Here is a 19,254-nt window from a genome sequence, read left to right on the forward strand (position 1 = left end):
ACGAGCACATCATTTATATACTTACTTACACACCCACATGAGTGATATTATTATTATGATCATTAAAGGGTAGCTTCAATGTTTTACAACATGGGCCCTATTTTCAAATGTTTTTGTGTCTAAGTGCCTAATTGGAAGAGGAATTTTTTTAACTTGTACAATGCTGAGTAACAGGGCTGCATTCAGATGCCACAAAACAAGCTGCAATGGAAACACTTGGGGCAATTATGCACCATCAATTTATATTAACTAAAAGTGCTTGTTTTTGTCACTGACAGGCTCAGATCATTATTATAAATATCTGACAACGTTATGGAAAGGATCCCTACAGAGATAGGCTTTTTGTCAAAGCAGAAACAACCCCGAAATTGCTATCACCAAACCCACCAGACTCCATTTAGAAAAACAGTAATTTAATCATTGTAAAACACACTTCATTTAAAGTTAACAGAAACAGAATAAAACTCACAAAAGCCGTCTTCGTTCATTTTTCCACTGTTCCAACAATCACTAGCTCTGGTTTAGTTGAAATAAACTCTTAATTCACCCAGTCAGATGTGAAAGTATTCTGTCTCTGCACACGCTAAAATTATTGTTTATTTAAATGGAGTCTGGTGGGTTTGGGGATAGTGATTTTGGAGGGGTTTCTAGGAAACAAAAACAATCTTACTCTTTAACAAAAAGAGGACTCTGTTGGGATTCCTCCATCATGTTGTCAGACATTTAGAATAATAACACATTCTCACTCCAGCCTCGTCGCGTATCGGCGTTTGGTCATGGACTGTTCATGTCCAGCTACGACGTGAATGATACCCTGGGTGCGTTGGTTGTCGACATTCTGGGACACCGTGTCAAGTTCTGCCTGTTACATGCATTGTCTTCTTTCAAAATGCACTTCCGTATTCACAGGAAATTTACATTTACATACAGTCTTTTTCAAAATAAATGCACTACGTCGGTACAACACTGCGAAATGGCATGTTTTTTTCTCCAACAACTAACACGTGATTAGATTCAGAAAAAAGAACACTTTTTGCCACTGACAGGCTCACATTGTTCTTCTACGTGTCTGTCAACATTATGGAAAGGATTCCTACAGAGATAGAAAATAATTTTTGTTAAAGCAGAAACAGCCCCAAAATCGCTATCACCAAACCCACCAAACTCCATTTAAATAAACAGTAATTTTAGCATGTTTACAGCCAGCATATTTTCCCATCTAACTGGATGAATTAAGGGTTTATTTCAACCTAACCAGAGTTGGTGATTGTTGGGGCAGTGACAACATAAATCAGGTTGTTTATTTTGTTTCTGACTTTGAATGAAGTGTGTTTTCACAATAATAAAATTACTGTTTACTTAAATGGAGTCTGGTAGAATTGACGATGGTGATTGCAGAGCTTTTTTTGGTTAAAGAAAAAGGTTTATCTCTGTTAGGATCTTTTCCATAATGTTGTCAGACACTTTAAAAATATAATGTGAGCCTGTCAGTGGCAAAAACTAGCACTTTAAGTGGACGTAAATTAAAGGTGCATAAATGCCCCAAGTGGTTACATTGCAGCCTGTTTTCTGCCGCACTCAATAGTGGACCAATTTCAAAAATTGTTGTTAGCAGTCACTTAACACAAAAACGTAGGAAAATATGGACCGGGTTGAAAAATACTTAAGTTACCCTTTAAAGAATAGAAGAAGCTGAACTGAAAACACAAGAGTTACTCTGCAACGTGGAGTCCTGACAGTACAGTTTGTATCCATGTGAATACTACTGCAACGAAACAAGAGGGACCGTGTCCAAAAATGGCTGTAACTCCTCAGTCAATTATCGGATGTAGCTGTAAAAGCTTACATTCACATCATAATCTGTGTCATTTTACATCCAAAGTGCTGAGAGCGCCGAGCCAAAATGTTAATGTACTGCTGTGCCAACGGAGCCGATGGAGCTCGCTCTTCATGCATATGCATACTCCTCCATCCTACCCAGAATTCCCCCTGCAACCCTCTCCCAACCTGACTGAGGTTTCTAAAAACGGCAGGAAGCTTAACGTCTGTGACAGCAGACGTCACGCCGGAGGAGAGCAACTTTGATGAGACCCATGCTTTTAGAGGCCCTCTTTTGTTAGCAGGGAGCGAATCACGCTTTACAAGATAAATCATCCCGCTAGCAGCCAGCTTAGACTGTGTACAACCAGATAAGGTTGCCAAGGAAACCCTCCTGGAGAACCAATGAGCTTTTTTTTTGCCATACCAACCTCCTTGATCTGTGCAAACAATTAATACCTTACCCAGGCAGAAGGGAGGGAGCTGGGGAAGTGGGAGGTAGGCACAAATCCCCAGGTGCTTAGCACAACACCACTCTCTCCCTTCAGCTGTGTGAATGAGGACATGAGGTAAAAAAAAAAAAAAAAGTCACAAATGGATATTGGGCTAGAAGATACTGAGGGATGATGTATGACTCATTGTACATTAATTCAATGAGAACAGCCTTTAGTCCATAAATCTAATCTGCACGTGTTCGGTGGCACACATCACTAATGTCCTTTTAATGAGTGTTTTGAAATGCACGGCCATAAAAGTGTCATTATGCCTCGCCACATCCATTTGTGGGACGGCTTTGATTGTGCAGGTATCACTGCATCTGAACAAACCCGGTGCATAAGAGAACCCCTGATGTGCAGAGCTGTGCTGGGGGAGCCATTAGGATCCACGAGGGACTAGGACTAGCCATAGATCAATGCTCTGGGGCCCTATCTATTACTGACATCCAATTATCGCAATGGACGTCCGCTTAGCACTGCTACTAAGTGCTTTAATCTTTGTATCGACTACCTGTCAGCAGCCTGCGCTCAGTGGAGCTATTGGCTAATAATCAGCTATCGATCTATCCACACGTCCAGATCACCAGCATGTTGTTGAGTGTATAAAGTGAGAAGAGGGCGACAGTGGTCAGGATAAAACGACACAACAGCAACATGTGCATCCCTCAGTCATTAACAAGGCTTTTCACACCATTCAGCATACTTAATTAGAAAGCTAATTTTGTACAACTTTGATTAGTGCTGGCTTGCAATGAAAGTAATTACCCACCACATTAACTACGGGGGGAAATTGGCTGTAATTGCAAAAAAAGATGTTGACACAAGTGACCATGATGCTACGGACAATACAGTGCAGCAGGGGAACTGGAACGAGTCGATACGAAGCCTACAGCATGCTGGTAGACGAGTCAGGTCACACACCTTTGCATGTTTTTACTGTAGCTGCACAGTGAGCACGGTGAGACGGCAGGCAGTGATTGTGCCTGTCCCCTCTTAACTGATTAATTACAGTCATTAAATGGTTAGAAAGTCACCTCACCTGGTGTAAGGGGGCGGAATTCACCGGCTGATTAAAATTAATCACAGTCAGGAAGCTGCGGAAAGCCGAGCCCCCCGGGGACCACGCGCCACTGGAGAGGAGACAAATTGAGATTTTATTCATGCTCAAGTCAACAAGCTGCTGCTGCTGCTGCGTAAACAAATAAACAAACATGGCTGACGATTTCTTCATTTTCCATGACTGCTTATCCTGTTGAGGGGGGCTGGAGCCTATCCCAGCTGACACTGGGTGAGAGGCAGGGTACACCCTGGATAGGTCACCAGACTATCACAGGGCTGACACATAGAGACAAAAAACCATTCACACTCACATTCACACCTATGGACAAAAAGTCACCAATTAACCTGCATGTCTTTGGACTGTGGGAGGAAGCTGGAGTAAACCCATGCTGACATGGGGAGAACATGCAAACTCCACACAGAAAGGCTCCCTCACCCCCAGGGTTTGAACCCCAAACCCCAGGAACCCCTTGCTGTAAGGCGACAATGCTAACCTGCATCATCTTGCTGCCCTTCAGTAAACAAATAAACAAACATGGCTGACTATTCTTTTTTTTTAATTTCATGGACTTTTATTATTCAAAAATACAGCACAAAAATACACACAAAAAGAAAAAAACTGGTTTTCACACAGTGTGCAAACCTCAAAGGAGATCTCCATACAATATTAGTACGTTGATTTCAAAGCTACAGTTAATATTGTTAGTAGTTAATGTTCTGAGCGCAGAGAGGCGACGGTGACAGTACTGTCTCCCCGAGAGCTCTGTACAGTTTGTCAGCAGGTGAAACTAAAATTCTACAGGGGCCCATCCTGACAGCAAACTCCCCTCATGTACAATACAACTGCTCCCACACACACACACTAACACACGCAGTAGTGTTTAAGAGGAACTGACAGATGCAATTTCTTTGTCTAGGCAGGCCCAGGTTGGTCTCACTTTCCTCGGTGTTAGAAAAAAGGTGCGACATCCAGTCTGCCAGGAAGTGTACAAGCCGAGATGTTGCTACAGCTGTCACCTCCCCTTAGATCCCAGAATTCATACATACATACACACACACACACACACACAATGCCGGAAATTTCCAGTCATACCAAGGGAGCGTTCACACTGTACTGACATGACCCACACCGCCCCTCCTCTTCTGTTTTTTAGATATAGATTCGCCAAGCACAGCACGGCAGAGCATCACATATACATACAAACATCATCTTTATATCATTCAACTGTGTTGTGATTAGATAGGGTTACTGCGACAGGATATTTATACATACAGCCAAAACCATTAATGTTATTTTCTTAAAAAAAAAAAGCACATCAATTTACTTAAATAAAGTAAAAAAAAAACATGTTTTGGAATACAAAATCAAAGCTGTAAGACTGTGATAAAGGTTTGTTAAAGGGACAGTACACCTCAAAATCGTAATCAAAAAGTATTTTTTCTCTTACCTGTAGCGCTGTTTATCAAGCTAGATTGTTTGGTGTGAGTTGCCGAGTGTTGGAGATATCGGCGAAATGTCACTCGCCCCATCACTGCACAGAAGGAAGAGTGCATCTACTCATGGTCCTCCAACACTCAGCAACTCACACCAAAACAATCCAGAGTGATGAGCAGCTCTACAGGTAAGAGGAAAAATATGTATTTTTGAATTCGGGTTGGACTGCCCTTTAAGCTGTGGGGGAATTTGTAAGCGGAGAGTGGGTGTGGGAAATCCTTGACTCGACCTGATGGAGCCAACAGAAAACAATCGATAGGCTCACTGTGTACTGATTATTAAATTGTTTTAGCTGCTGTGGGCTGTGACGGCCGCTCGGGATGCTGCTGCTGCTCAGAGCACAGCACACATTGTCAGATGTGCTACGACACAACTCAACTGGGGCAACAAGGCACAATAGAAGTTATTAGAATCCAGCTGCGAGGGCTGTGCAGAGGTGAACCGACGGTGTGTGTAAGGCTGCAATAAGGAATAGAATAAGGCGTTGGAGAAAGTATTCATACTGTGTTTCTTGTTAAGAAGCAGACAAGATGAGATTTTGGGCTTCGAAACAGTTTGCAAACTATGGAACAACGGGCATGTTTTAAGAGTGGAAGAACCCAAAAACTGCAGGAATGACCCGAGGTGACTTACACTGACTGAACATTTATATTACCCGGCCGGCACTGACACTGCAGAACTCGAACCAAAGGTGGCTATAAAGTGAAGAGAGCAGTTTCTCATTTGTTCCTGTGTGTGCGCGCAGGCACACTTCACATCCTTCATTAAAAAGTCCAATTAACACTACAGAGGCCGTGAAAGGTTTCATAGAGAAAAGGTTAATCAAGATATCGGCTCCTCGTAATGCAACTGCAAATAAGGAGGATTACATACGCCGTACATCTGAGCAGGGGTGACTGATACAACGGATGATAAATTAAGACTGTGTGTGTGTGTGTGTGTGTGTGTGTATGTGTGTGTGTGGGGAGCACATGTGTGCTACATGTTGCGGGGGTTAGGGGCCTGTTGACAGTCAAACACAATTAAAGCCGATTGCTCAGTGAACCTTGTTGTCCAGCTGCCCTCTTATTCCCCAAATACGCTACCGCCTCTTTTTATTGTTTTTTAAGCTCAGTCAAGAGGCAGTAATCCGCCCAATCACAAGATGTGTTGGCCTGAACCTCCCCTGCACAACCAGCCAATCCTATCCACGTCAGCCCCTCTGCCCAAACCCAGACTGGACAATTCAAACAGCAAACGCTTCGACGGCAAACGGTTGACCTGAAAAGGCATTTGTCGAGGGATTAATTAAAATGTGTGAATTTTCTTTAAACAAGCCCGTCTTTCAATTTTTTCCAAAGGTCAGAAAATCTCATTTAATGATAAATTGATGGAATTAAAAATGTCAGAAAGGAGCAGACTGGCAAACGATCATACTGTTATGTAGGCGCAGAAGACGAAAACCAAACTACACATTTCCCAAACTCCCATTCACAAACATACACTTATATCCACACATACAGCTGCAGTTTTATACATACATGCATGCATACAGCTGTACAGCTGGCCAATCAGGGGCCTGGATCTGTTTTGGACATACAGTATCTCTACAGCAAGGGCCATCTATTTTTTAAAAAACAAAAAAAAAACATGCATTCACTTATGTACAATATAATTTGTATATTGACCATTCTGCTTTATATCCACACCAATTCATTTTCAGTGAGAAAATCCAGGAAGTAAAATTCATAAAAGTTTTTTTTTGTATTTGTATTTGATAAAAAGTTAATGTGCTCTGTTGTGATTCCAGTACAACTTGATTTCTCTTCTCAGCACCACAGTAGAGCCAGGTCTCATCAGAGGAGTAAACTCCCATTTGTAAATAACAAAGAGCTACAAGTCAGGCGAGCCCCACCCAGCTCCTGCTCCATCTTCATTGGCTTGTGTCCTACTCCCTTCCTTCGTTCCCTCCCCTCGTTGCACGGTCCCTTCTCGAGAAGAGGACGGGCTACTAGACGATTGAGCCGTCCCTGTTCTGGGCAGGGATCATGACGGCAACGCCCCCCATGCGGCTAATGTTGGGGCCGGCCATCTTGGGAGGAGCTCCAGGCGGGGGCAGGGGGGCGTGGCTCGGAGGCCTGTCGTATTCCTCTGATGAGGGAATCTTGTCGTACTGGGGCTTCAGGGCGTACTCGTGCAGGTTGGAGGGTGACATGGAGCCCAGGGAGGAGCGCTGGCTGCCCACGGTGAAGCTGCGCGCCGTCGAGACACGACTCTTAGGAGGGGGCACGTCCTCTCTGAGAGGAAACAGAGATGGGAGAACATTCAGACAATAAGACAAAGCAAATTTATTTATTTAGCACATTTCAGCAACAGGGCAAAGAGACACATAACAAAAAGACATATAGGTACAATTAAAAACATTAAATGTATTATTAAATCACTAAATGTTTGCTCTGCAGGATTGTCAGTTATTGTTTGAAAGGCCCTACGATTTCTGTGATGCCAGAAAAATGGACGAAATTGCGGAATTTTACAATAAAAACTGAAGTCAGCTGTAAAATGCGGAATATAGTGAAATTTGCCAAAATGCTGTTTCAATTCATGAGCCTTTGAAAATGATGTTGCTATGTTTTGGTGTCATTTACGGGCACTGTTTCCATCCTTTGCTCTTTGTGCTGGTGTATTACCGAGGGCTGCACTCAGCTCCTCCACATGCAGCGCCAGAGCCGCCGACAGCTGTCACAGAGACTATGCTCTGCTCTGCTTGTGTCTGTCTCCAACTTTAGAGTCTGTAGGTTTGATCATGCATGTGTGAGTGATGGATAGCTTGACACAGTCTTTTACTCAGCCAAGCTAGATCAAATTATGTCCTCCTGTACTTCTTGGGTCATCCAGAGGCAGCGTCTGATGTTTCTGCATCAAGCCAGCCTCTCACATGTGCGTGGTCAAACCGGCAGCTGCTGCTAATGTTGGGAGTGTCCCTGAATTCAAACTTGTAAATGCACTGAAACAGCCATGGATACAAATATGACTGTGTCTGATTTTTAAAATAAGGTGTTAATACAGTGTAAACACCTGTATAGGAAAATGATTAATTGAATTATATTCACAGGAAGCGCTCTGAACTCCTCCAGTTGAAAAAACGTCAACTCAAAGTGAAAAAACGCCTCGTGTCATCTCTTTTTTCCCTTTTTCCAATCGCATGATTTGAGAGACGGGCCTTCTGTGGTGGACATGACAAGTTTACAGTCTCTAAACAATGGAGGAGAAACTGGTGGTTGTGGTTGCTGGATACCCAGAGCTTATACGGCCCAACGACTGACAGCAGTTTGTCAAACTGCCCGAGTCATCCTAAAATATGCCTGTAAATAGCCGTCATCGAGGAGAAGCTCCTGGACCAACTGGTGGTACTCCCCATGATCCACCCTCTTTTTTTAGGGTCTCATGTACCCACACAGATCTCCGTTTATCTGCTGACAGCCTCTCACTCTCAACCAGAGCTACAGACAGTACCCTCTGAATCAACATTTTAAGAACTAGATACTAATTACTGTCAAATAATAAAAATAAATAAATGGTAGATTGATTACATGGGAAGGTTAGAATGAGGAGGGGAGTCAGTGGTTGCCTGGCAACAATAAAAAAGGCACAGCAAGCGTTTTTTCCCCCACTAGTGGCATTCAATTAATATATATGTAAAGAAAAAAAGGCAGTGTGGTGCACCTCAAGAGACTTGGACACAAAACAGACCGAAACAAGTGAAAGATCTGGAAAAACATTTAGTTTCTCTGGAGGGCCCTTTCTATAATAGTGCAGGAAACTGATAACAACAATCTGAGCATGTTTGTGCCAGAAACGAGCACTGTTAGTGGAAGCACATTGACGGTGCACCTTCCTGTTTTGCTGTTGCTTGCTGCAGCACTCTCTCTCAATACCAATTTTTGAAACTGAACATGGAAAATGGTTTTCTCAGGTGCTATAAACCCAAATGAAGCTTGATGACACACCGGTATAAAAGTCTGGAGTGTCTGGCACTCACTGCCCACAGTGAGGAAAACAATGAATACTTAAGGAGCCTGCGTGAGTCATTTCAAGAGCAAAACATGATTTGACTCAGTAAAGAGGGACAAATAATTGGAGCTGGCCTGTTTGATTGGTCGGGGCAGTGTCTGCACCGCTCAGCCACACTGACTATGTAATAGCCTGTAGAGATTGAGCTGAGCAACCAAGTACAGCTATGCCCTCTACTCCCTCTGCCACCACATTAACAACTAATAAGCAGCAATAATCCAGTTAAATGCTCAATCAAACTGAGCCTGAGGGGCCAGAGCTTGTTTAGTCCATAGCTTCATGCTGTGGTGTTTCAGCGAATGTGTGTCTGTCTGTGTATACGAGACAGGACCAGTGGTCTAATCCTCTTTGTCCTACAGCGTGAGTGTCACATTGTGGTCTTAGACAGATTCAGTCCGCAGCAGAGTGATAGTAAGCCCAGGGGTTGTACAGAGCCCGTGGGCCGGATGGAGAGCTGGATGGCGAGGGGTGGGGGGGTAGGTGGCTCTGGAGTGGGGGCGGGGTGGGGGTGGGGGGCAGCCAGTGGCAGACATGACACAGGAGCCACAGAGCAAACAAAGCTTTCAAACTGATTACCACAGCTGTTTATTTGAGGAGGGGTAAAAAAAGAAAAACGCTGATAGAGAAAAACCATTTTCATGGTTGTTGGGGCTGTCGGAGACGTGTTGTTGCGTGTGCGTGTGTGTGTGTGTATCTGCGATGACCACAGGTCATACTACAAGGGGAGCTAGGCGTAATAATCACATGTACCCTATGGCATTTTTGATGCTTATATTGTATCCAGTATTATAAAACCAGAGATGCATTTTTTTAATTACACAGCAAAGACTACACAGTGCTCAAAAATATCCTTCCATCAAAGGGAGCTCTGGGTATATATGAGCTTGTTTACTCCTGGGATAAACATGTGTTTTGGTGGACAGCCGAGACACATCACCGTTCACACCTGTGTCTATCATGCGAGTCAAACTGACCACTTGTGTTCAGATTTAGTTACTGCCTACGTCACTCACACTAGAGGGTGAATAGCGCCCCACACACAGTTATAACGTCCTTGTGAGCTGCCTGCTACGTCATGTTAGCAGTTTTGCCAGTACAGCTGTTGCTGATATTGCTGTCAGAAGAATTCAACATGTCTCCTTTCACAGGGCAAAATGACGGACAGTCACACAACACTTCCTCCAACTTGTCGTACAGAGGGCAAGTTATAAAGCGCTAGCGAGGGATCACCAAAACAACAATCTGGTCCTATTTAGAGCTGTCCCCTTGTGATGCATGTTACTATCAAGCGTCAACAGGTCCTGTGAGCGAGAGTCATCGATGTTTTAGTTGAGCATACCTGATCTCGTTGCAGATTTCCTTCTCGTACTTCTTCCTGTGACGGGCGCGGCAGCAGCAGTACAGGATGATGGCAATGATGATGAGGATCAGGAGCACAGCGATTATGGCTCCTGCAATGATGCCTGGAGTGTTGGGGGCTGGACCACACAAGGAAGAGAAGGGTTGGAGGGTTTGGTAAATGTCATGTGGGTAGCAAAGACTTAAAGATAACTGAAGGACCTTTTTTTTCAGCTCATCACTTTGAAAAGAGTTTAACATTTCTAAAGTGCACTTACTAGAATCAGTCAGAGATCCCTCTACCACTAAAACGCAAATTAAACTTTCAGCGTCTGCATAGCCACAGGGTACTAGGTGATGTAAATTTTATCATCTGCTGACTGCACATGTGTACGCAGAGACCAGATCTAATATAAAAAGAACTGTAGCCCATTATGAAGTATATCCAACTCTTAAGGATGAGTCTGAAACAGACGCTGGGTCAAAGAAGAGTGTCGGGGCAAGAGTAGGTACCTCTGGCACATGTTCTTCCATGTTCTTGTATGATAGCAACATCATGCTCCAGCACTCGGCTACAGCTGCCCCACGCTGCAGCACTTGTTTGTTTGTTTGTTTGACAGGCTGTCATAGTGTGTGATACCACAGCTTCTACTACTCAAGCAGCCGACACTGCCTGGATCCTCAAACCGTGTCCACAGCACTTGTGAATCAAATGTAATCCATCTTTTTAGATGCAGTGGAATCTTCTGCAGGACTTTTATTTCAGTGGCTGTAGCACTCAGAGGACAACCATGTTATAACTCTGCCACTCTGCTTGCTGAAATCTGTTCGCTTTCTCTGTTTAGCTGCGATAAACTGGCAGATTTTTGCTGCAGTCACCTTTATCTTCGGTGTTGGCGAGGAAATATTGAATACAGCTGGGCTTTGGTTGCTCGTGTGCTGGCACTGATAAATGTACCATCAGTGCACGTACATGAAAAATATTAACATAATAATAACCAAACAGGTCCCAGATGCTCACTCTTGATAGTAGAAGATAAAAAAATGTGTACATAGCCTGAGCTAAGGTACAGGTACTAAGGCTGCACATATGCGGCCAACAACAAGACTAATATCTCAACTAGGGCTACAACAATTAGTCAGTTAACTAATGGACACATTATTCATCAGCAACAGCAAGAAAAAATGCAAAACATTTACATTTCCAGCTTCTAAAACTTACTAGTTTTCCTTTTCTGAAAATGATACTAAACTGAATATCTTTAGGTTTTTGACTGCCAGTGGGATAAATCGAGACTCTTGATATTTTGGTCCATAATCAAATACCTGCAAAGTAATGACTATGTCACCAGCCTCAGCTGTAATCTGTGTTTTCAGGGAGTAAATACCAGCATGCTCAGCTAAGAGACTTAACACAGTAAACATTACACCTGCTAAAACCCGCTGACGTTTCAAGCTGAGCATTTAGGTCAAAGTACCGTTGTGCAGCTTCACAGAGGTGCTTGCATGGCTGCAGACTGTAGACCTGGACTTGTTCTCAATTTTATCTCGTGGTTAAAATGTATATTTTAGTTGACAGGGAAATAAGTCACCAGGAACATCCCTAGTATCGATATTTCACCCACACCTACTGCAAACTGTAACTGAACGATTCCGATGGACCTGTTTTTGTGTGCGTCAGATAGATTAGCCGGCTGACCATCAGATGACACTTTTAGCACCACGTTTACTACAGGTCAGTGCAACAAGAGGAAGTTAGATAGGTACTCACGAGGCGTCACTTTTAGATACAGTATACAGTCCTCAGTGCCCACACGGTTGCTGACGGTGCAGCGGTAGGTTCCAGATGTACTGGCAGACGCGTTCCTCACGTTAATGGTGCCTGCCACTGGATCTGTAGTGAAGGCAAAGAACACATCAGTGAAGAGGTGACAGTGTTAAACACAAAGTGGAGGTGTGTGTGGGACCTGGAAACTGATCTCTGTTTTGTTTGGGTGTGCTGGTGAGAGGGTCCCTTACCCATCACAGCGGTGCTGGGCAGCACCTTGCCATCACTGGTCTTCTCCCAGCTGTACTGCAGGGGGTTGGTACCCTCGCTGGATAAGCACCTCAGCACAATGTCTTTGCCTTCCTGTGTGGGGCCTTCAACGTAGCACCTGGGCTTGGATGGTTTCACTGTGGAGAGATAAGGAAACAAAGGAGAGTGATTTAGAAAGGTGAAAAATAACAGCCACAACCAGACGGCCACATTAGCTCGACACAACAAAGTCCCCCTGCCTACAGCCCTGTAATTCTTCAGTCTTTCATATCGTGCCCAACTTCTGTCTGTGTATTGTGATTTCCTAAAATTCACCTCCTCTCTTGCTCAAAGCAGCAGTCATCAGTTTAATGAGAGCAGTAATCAGAGTAATTGATACAGCTGCTGTCATTACAGGAGCTGTCACTCAGGATAATCACAAGGAGGAAGGGAGCCGCTTGCCTTGGGACACACAAACACACATGGACACGCAGCGTTCAGGGTTAAGGATAGAGGCGAAGCTTTCTGTCTTAAAGCCGAACGTGTGCAAACACTCCCCGGTCAGTCAGAAAGAGTGCTGCTGGCAGGAGATGAGATGGGGGATTCGAAAACAAACAGAGCTTTAAATTAAAAGCAGGCCGACTCCAATGAAACCCAGACGTGCAGTCAGCGAGGCGAGGAGGGGAAGAGGAAGGGAGGGAGAGGATAAGAGAAGGGGACTATGAGAGGTAACATTTCTGAGGCCACAATCCAAGTCCATGCTGCGTGTTCGCTGACAGAAAGCTGACATCATGGTGCGGTAATAATGGATTCTGTAACAACAAAACCCTGGAGTGGGGCTCTCCAGATCTGAACCAGGTGTCAGGCAGGAGGGGGAAGCTTAGCAGGCATAACCGTAAGGATTAACAGTAGACTGACAGTACTGAGTGCTCCTACTAATCTAATAAACACACAGGGGCCAGGAGGGAGGGGGCAAAACAGAGAGCTGGGGAGAGCAAAAATTAAGCGAGCGCTGATGGACAGATGGCAGAGTGATGGGGGCCAAGGCCGCACAGCTCCTAACTCACTGACCTGCTCTTTGCTGCCGCTGCACCTCCACACACATCTACACGGCACACAGTAAATGTCAGAGAGCTATGACATTTTGAATGCATCTTTTAAAGGTGAAAGTCAACTCGACGCCACCGAGGGCTCTAACACACGGCTCCTCTTATTAGGACCGCTGTCTGATGAGCAGATTTATTTGTTTGAAAGATGAGGTCAAAGAGGAAGGTGACAGAGGCTGGAGGAGCGTGGAGAGATAAAGGGCAGAGCGACACAGCTAACCTGGCTCTGTTAAACGAAACAATGAGCTGAGATTTATGAGCCGCACAAGGCTATCTTGCGGACGAGATAAGTAGAGAGGGATTGTGAGATTGTGGGGTTCGCTGCAGTCGGGACGAGAACAACTTCAAGGAGTGACGACTGATTGTTGACTGATAAAGTGAAATACAAGCGACTAGTGGGCACTAAAACCAGGCAGAAGGAATTAAAGAGATTGGCTGCTGAGCTCTGCGGTGAGATCCTGAATGTGATGAGGAGCGCCTGGACAATCAGGCAGGCAGAGCTACGTGATTGGCCGGTGAGAGGAAAGGTGGGGTCTAGTCAGAAACAGTTGTGAGTTGCTGACATGCAGTGCTGGACGGCAAGTGGCTACTCTCCTCGTGTTAACTTCAATGTCCCACTGCAACCAGAGGAGAATACACAACGAGGAGTGCTACCTGCTGTACATGTACACTCAGCATGGGTGCACACCTGCATATGGCCCAGCATGTGACGAGACACGGAACAGTATAAACTGTGTTTATGTTTGTGCACACACATGCACGCACGTCTCTCCCGTTTTCGGGACCGTCCACCTTGTGACAAGATCGACCTGAAGGTAAAATGCAGAGCAGGCAAGATGTCCTCCTCTCTCCTTGTCAATGCTTCTTTGCTAAGAACACCCCTGCCCCTGGGGTCAATAGCTAGCAGCCTGTCAGCTTCTGTAGCCTCGGGCTATCTCTCTCTGTCTCTCTCACACACACACACACACACACACACACACACACACACACACACACACTATAGTTGAAGACATCTGCATTATTACCTTAAAGAAAGTTGGATTTGCATTTTTGTCACTTAGCTGATGCTCTCATCAACAGCTGGATATAATCAACAATCAAACTATATTGTATACTACAGAACAGTAAGACTAGAGTCCACCGGTTACACTTATACAGCCGTAACCCCTCTAAATCATCACTTACGACCTACTAGAAGTGCGTGGCGGTGTAATTTTCTGCAGAGACTCTGCCCTCTGCCTGTATTGTTTTATTTTCTTCTTATTTTCTGTGTCTGAGACATCTATGGGTGTGTACTCCCACAAGGTGAGGTCAGGGCTTTACAAAAGGTATCGACCAGGTGTCAGAATCCACGAGACAGCACTGTAAAGACGCAAATATAGCGAGGCAAAACACCAAATGAGAGTAGAGGTCTTTGCACACTGAGTCCGAAACTTTCATCCGTCATTAAAATGTTCAGAACAGGTTCGATTTTCTGTGTTTCTCGCATCCATCAGAAGCCTTAAGAGACGTCTGACCGAGAATCAGTGAGGAAAATATGGCGGTGGGACACAGCCGCGACAAGACAGAAGAACAGGTCGCACAGAATCATTTTAGAACTCAGACAGCTCACGTTCAGCAGGTCAGACAGTAATATTCAGGTGGATGATGATGAAGAGGAGGAGAATGTGGAGACAGATAGGGAGGACAGCTCCGCCCCTTCATGCAGCTGTGGTGCTAAATGAAAGACAGGGAGTAAATGTGTCTATTGTCTTGTATTGCAAATTTTCGCAATAAAATCCATCGGCCTCAGTGTGTGAAGGCCTTAAAACAGACAGTTAAAAAGCATGAGTGAGTGAAATGTGTGGATGGGCATGAGTACTGGATTTGGACCTAAGTATTTGTTGAGTAAACTCATATTTTATTGTAGAGCTACGTAGCATATTGCTTCGATCAGCACCTCCTCGCCTCGCTGTCACTCCCTCTCTCTGTATAATGAGACAACTGCTGCAGGAGTGTGAGCTCCACTTAACTTTAGTGTCACACGGCTAACATTACCTAGCAACAATTAATCGAGAATTTAACGAAATAGCAATATGGCCTTCTGCAATTTTCATAATGCAGGAGGCACCGTATTTGTCAAAGAGATATATGTGTCAAAATACCATGTTAGATAAATATTGTCTTGCTGCAGAGCTTACGCATCTTAATCTACAGAACTCTCTACAAAACTCACACCATAATCATAATACCTTAAAACTTCAATTAAAAGCCTAGTCCCAAAAACGCCCAGTCCCTTTTCCTAGCCTGGTGTGGCTCCACATTTTGACAAATAAAGGCCCGTCCCCTATAGAAACCTGTCCTAAATATAAGCCTGTTGAGTTCAATGATATAAGCAAATAATAGCCCAGGCCACTAATTAAAGTTTTACAGAATTGCAATTGCAGTATCAGTCAAAATAGTCCCATTCTTCCAAATCATTCAGCCCTAATTAACAGGTTTAATGACAGATTTGAGCTATTCTGGTGCTGGTGGGAGTATGTTGGGGCAGTTTAACAGCTTACTGTCAGATGTCAGCCACTGCTGCTGTGTTAGCTTATGCTAATTAGGGAGACGTTGAAATGACCAGGAGGAGAGCGGGTCAGAGACGGTGCTTCAGTGCTGAGTCTCACCTATGTAACAGCAGCAACAGAGAGTCTGCTGCTTTATCTCATGTTAACTTTGAATTTATGGTTTAATGGGCTAATTGGAACCTGGCTGTTGATAAATTAATTTCAAAGTGCACTTGTTTTCCACTGTTGGCCAATTCACATTTCTTTCAAAAACATCTAGGCGTGAACAACAAACGATAAATCATCAGGCGTGCTATCCTCCCTCTCTGGTGAGGAATGTGGACTGTGGGGAGAAGAAGCTGTCGGTACAAATGTACAATCATACAGTATGTATGAAGCAGCAGTGACTCAGGCAGTGGCTCATTTTTCAAGTTGCTTCTGATCAGATCAATTTTTATGTAAAATAACCTCCCCAAGGGCTCAGCCAGAGGTTGTGGTGTCAGCGGTGGTCACAGTTAATGGTCCGATTATTTGTGGCCATTCATCTCTTTTATTAGAGAGCTGCTGAGTGGAGTCACAACACAACCACTGAGGAACCAGTTTTGTTTTTCCAATCCCTCACGTCTGTCTGGTTGAGCCCGTTGGTGCAGTGCAGTCACTTCTGTACACATAATATCATGTCAACAAGAACAGCAGCCATTTTCTGAAGCCTGCCCTATCTTTAGAAAGGAGAAACTACAGTGATAACAGGACTGCGATAACAGCACAATATGCAGCTTATCCCACAACAAAGACTAGCACTGTGCATGTGGGTTGTTTTTCCCGTATGCAAATACCAGGCGGGTTTCGGGAGGCGATTCACTTTCGACATCATTTAGTCAGTTGACCGACCAGCGGGGCCACGCTGTGTGAGTGTATGTTTGCCTAGGGAGTGAATCATCTGACTTATACAACTCTGATGTGTCACCCATCTCACCCTGCGCAATAGGAAGCCAGCTGAGTGCATGGACTCCATTTCTGAGGTTTGTCCATGTTTTTAAAAGACAAGATTGCATTAAACACTTTTAAAATGATCAATAATATTAAGAATTATTTGTTTAATGACTTTTACCTGAAACATCTGAGGTGTCAAGGCTTCAAAATTAATAATGTTTCAAAAAATATATTGAAGCAGTGTGTCCTACTCTGAAGTTTAAGGGTTTTTAAGACATTAATAAGCTAATTTTTGACTAAAATAAAACTGATTTTTGGACAAATCACCTTTTTTTCACTTAAGCATTACAGGTAAATATGTACGTATACATGCAGGAATATGGTTATTAGAGTTGAGTTCAGTTAATCTACACTTTGCCAACACATAAGTAAAAGTAGTAAGTAAAAAGACAGGGTAAGTTTTAAGATTTGTAACATCAGAAATGTGGACTCTCACTCAGAGCAGCTTGACTCATTTTGAAAAAACAAACAAATTAAAAGGTGTTTAAATTAAATAAGTTAACATGTTTGCGACAATTAAGACTTCATTAACTCAAATTTAAGACTGTATAATGACTTTTAAGGCCTAATATTCAGGGTTCCCACACAATTTCATAAACAGAATTTTAAAACTTTTCCATAATTTGTTAATTATATTATTAAAGTTGGTCCACAAACATGCAGCAGTGGAGTGACAGCATACATTTCAGTTGGCCCGAACTACCATGCCCTACTTTCATTGCAGTTAAAACAAAATGAAAGTGCACACAGGCACTCTGAGAGAAAATTGAAAGACCTGAGCTGCCCGTGTCAATTTCTCTATCTCAAAAATGGGGTAAAATTTATCACTATCAGTGAGGCATCATGAGCCTACATGTTAAATCACACTCTGATCAAAATCTTGGTGTTATTTTTGACCAGACCATGCATTTTGATCATTATGTTAAATCATTGACCCAAACATGGCATTTTATTCCTTTCATTTTTTTTTGTACAGCAGTTGTTTGAGTTGTTTTATTCAGCTAAGAAATATCGCAAAGCTCAGGTCCGTGGTGTCTCGACCTGAGCTAGAGATGATTATCCATGCTTTTGTGTCCTTCCGATTGGACTACTGTAATTCTCTTTTTACTTGTCCAAACAAATCTTCTCTGAATCGAGCCCTCCACTGTCAGGCACCTGAATATATCTGTGACCTCCTCCATCCATGTATCATCAGTCGGTCCTGTAAGTCTACTGACAAGGATCTACTGGCTGTCCCCTGCTCCAGACTCAAAACAAAAGGTGCTCATGCCTTTGAAGAAGTGGCTCCAACACATGAACTCACGTCCATTAGGTTTACGGTCTGCGGCCTCTTTAGTAACTTAAAAAACAACTGAAGACCCATCTTTTCAAAATGGCCTTTGTCCCACCCTAAATTGTCTCGTGCTTGTTCCGTCGTATGTTTCTGTCTGAGGCCTCAGTAGCCTGTATTTGCCCTATGGTTTACTTTGTTTTTGTTGCCTTACTTTTCTGAAGAGTTCAAGGATTTTACTTGTTCCATTTATAAATATTGAATTTGAAACATTTGAAGATTCTTTATGGGCCTGCAGACACCCTGTAGAGTTTTCACGGTTAATATTATGGGAGTATAGCTTGTGTTGAAAAATATTTGCATACCAACAACATTAAAACATTCAGTCTATTTAAAATCATAGCTGTGAATAAGTAAAGAAGCAATAAAATGTGTTCATCGAGACTATTACCGAATAGAAATATGGATATAAATTATAAATTATGACCCCAATATTTAGTGAAAAAAACAAAATCAGGATTAGCATTTTAGACATAATCACAGAGCATCTAGGGTGAATACAGAATTGTATCACAAAGGGGGCAATGCTCTGCAGCCTCCAGGAAGGTCACGCACTCGATTTTATAAAGGATTACATCAAAACAGCCAAGGAGGGCAAAGGCCGTGTGATGTGGTGCATTTCCTGCGTGTACAGAGAGAATTTAGCCTGTGAGGGAGAAAAAGAGCCCGAACACCAGAGCGTGTTCAGTGGTTTGTTCCACTCACCCATGACGATCAGCAGCATTTTCCTGCTGCGGATGCCGGGAGCCTTCTTCACCTTACACTGGTAGGTGCCCGAGTCCGTCGACTTCAGCCCCGTCAGGTTGATGGAGGCGTCGCCGTTCTTGGGGTCAGCTGAGTTGAAGTGGACTCGGCCCTTCATCTGAGCGTAGTAGTCTTCATAGGGCCTGTCGCCTGAGTACATGATCACCTGGGTGTGGAGAAGGAGAGCAGGAGAGACAGCCTGAGTTAAGAGCTTAAACCTACTTAGAGTGATGTACTGTATCCACAGTTTCCCACTCGTTCATGTATTTGTGG

The 19,254-nt window shown here is 43.7% G+C and overlaps 1 protein-coding gene across 1 annotated transcript in view; it reads right to left on the reverse strand.

Annotated features, from left to right (window-relative positions):
- Positions 1-3,923: 3,923 nt before the first annotated feature.
- The window catches only part of cxadr (CXADR Ig-like cell adhesion molecule), a 56,234-nt gene continuing 40,903 nt past the window's right edge, over positions 3,924-19,254 (reverse strand). Inside the window, exons 3-7 of the mRNA XM_033647782.2 lie at positions 18,943-19,147; positions 12,280-12,435; positions 12,032-12,154; positions 10,262-10,400; positions 3,924-7,145 (exon numbers count right to left, since the gene is read on the reverse strand). Coding sequence (XP_033503673.1) covers positions 6,860-7,145; positions 10,262-10,400; positions 12,032-12,154; positions 12,280-12,435; positions 18,943-19,147 — 909 coding nt within the window. The 3' untranslated portion in view covers positions 3,924-6,859. The remainder of the gene's footprint in view (positions 7,146-10,261; positions 10,401-12,031; positions 12,155-12,279; positions 12,436-18,942; positions 19,148-19,254) is intronic.

The sequence above is a fragment of the Epinephelus lanceolatus genome, chromosome 11, assembly GCF_041903045.1.
Source record: "Epinephelus lanceolatus isolate andai-2023 chromosome 11, ASM4190304v1, whole genome shotgun sequence".
NCBI lineage: Eukaryota > Metazoa > Chordata > Actinopteri > Perciformes > Serranidae > Epinephelus > Epinephelus lanceolatus.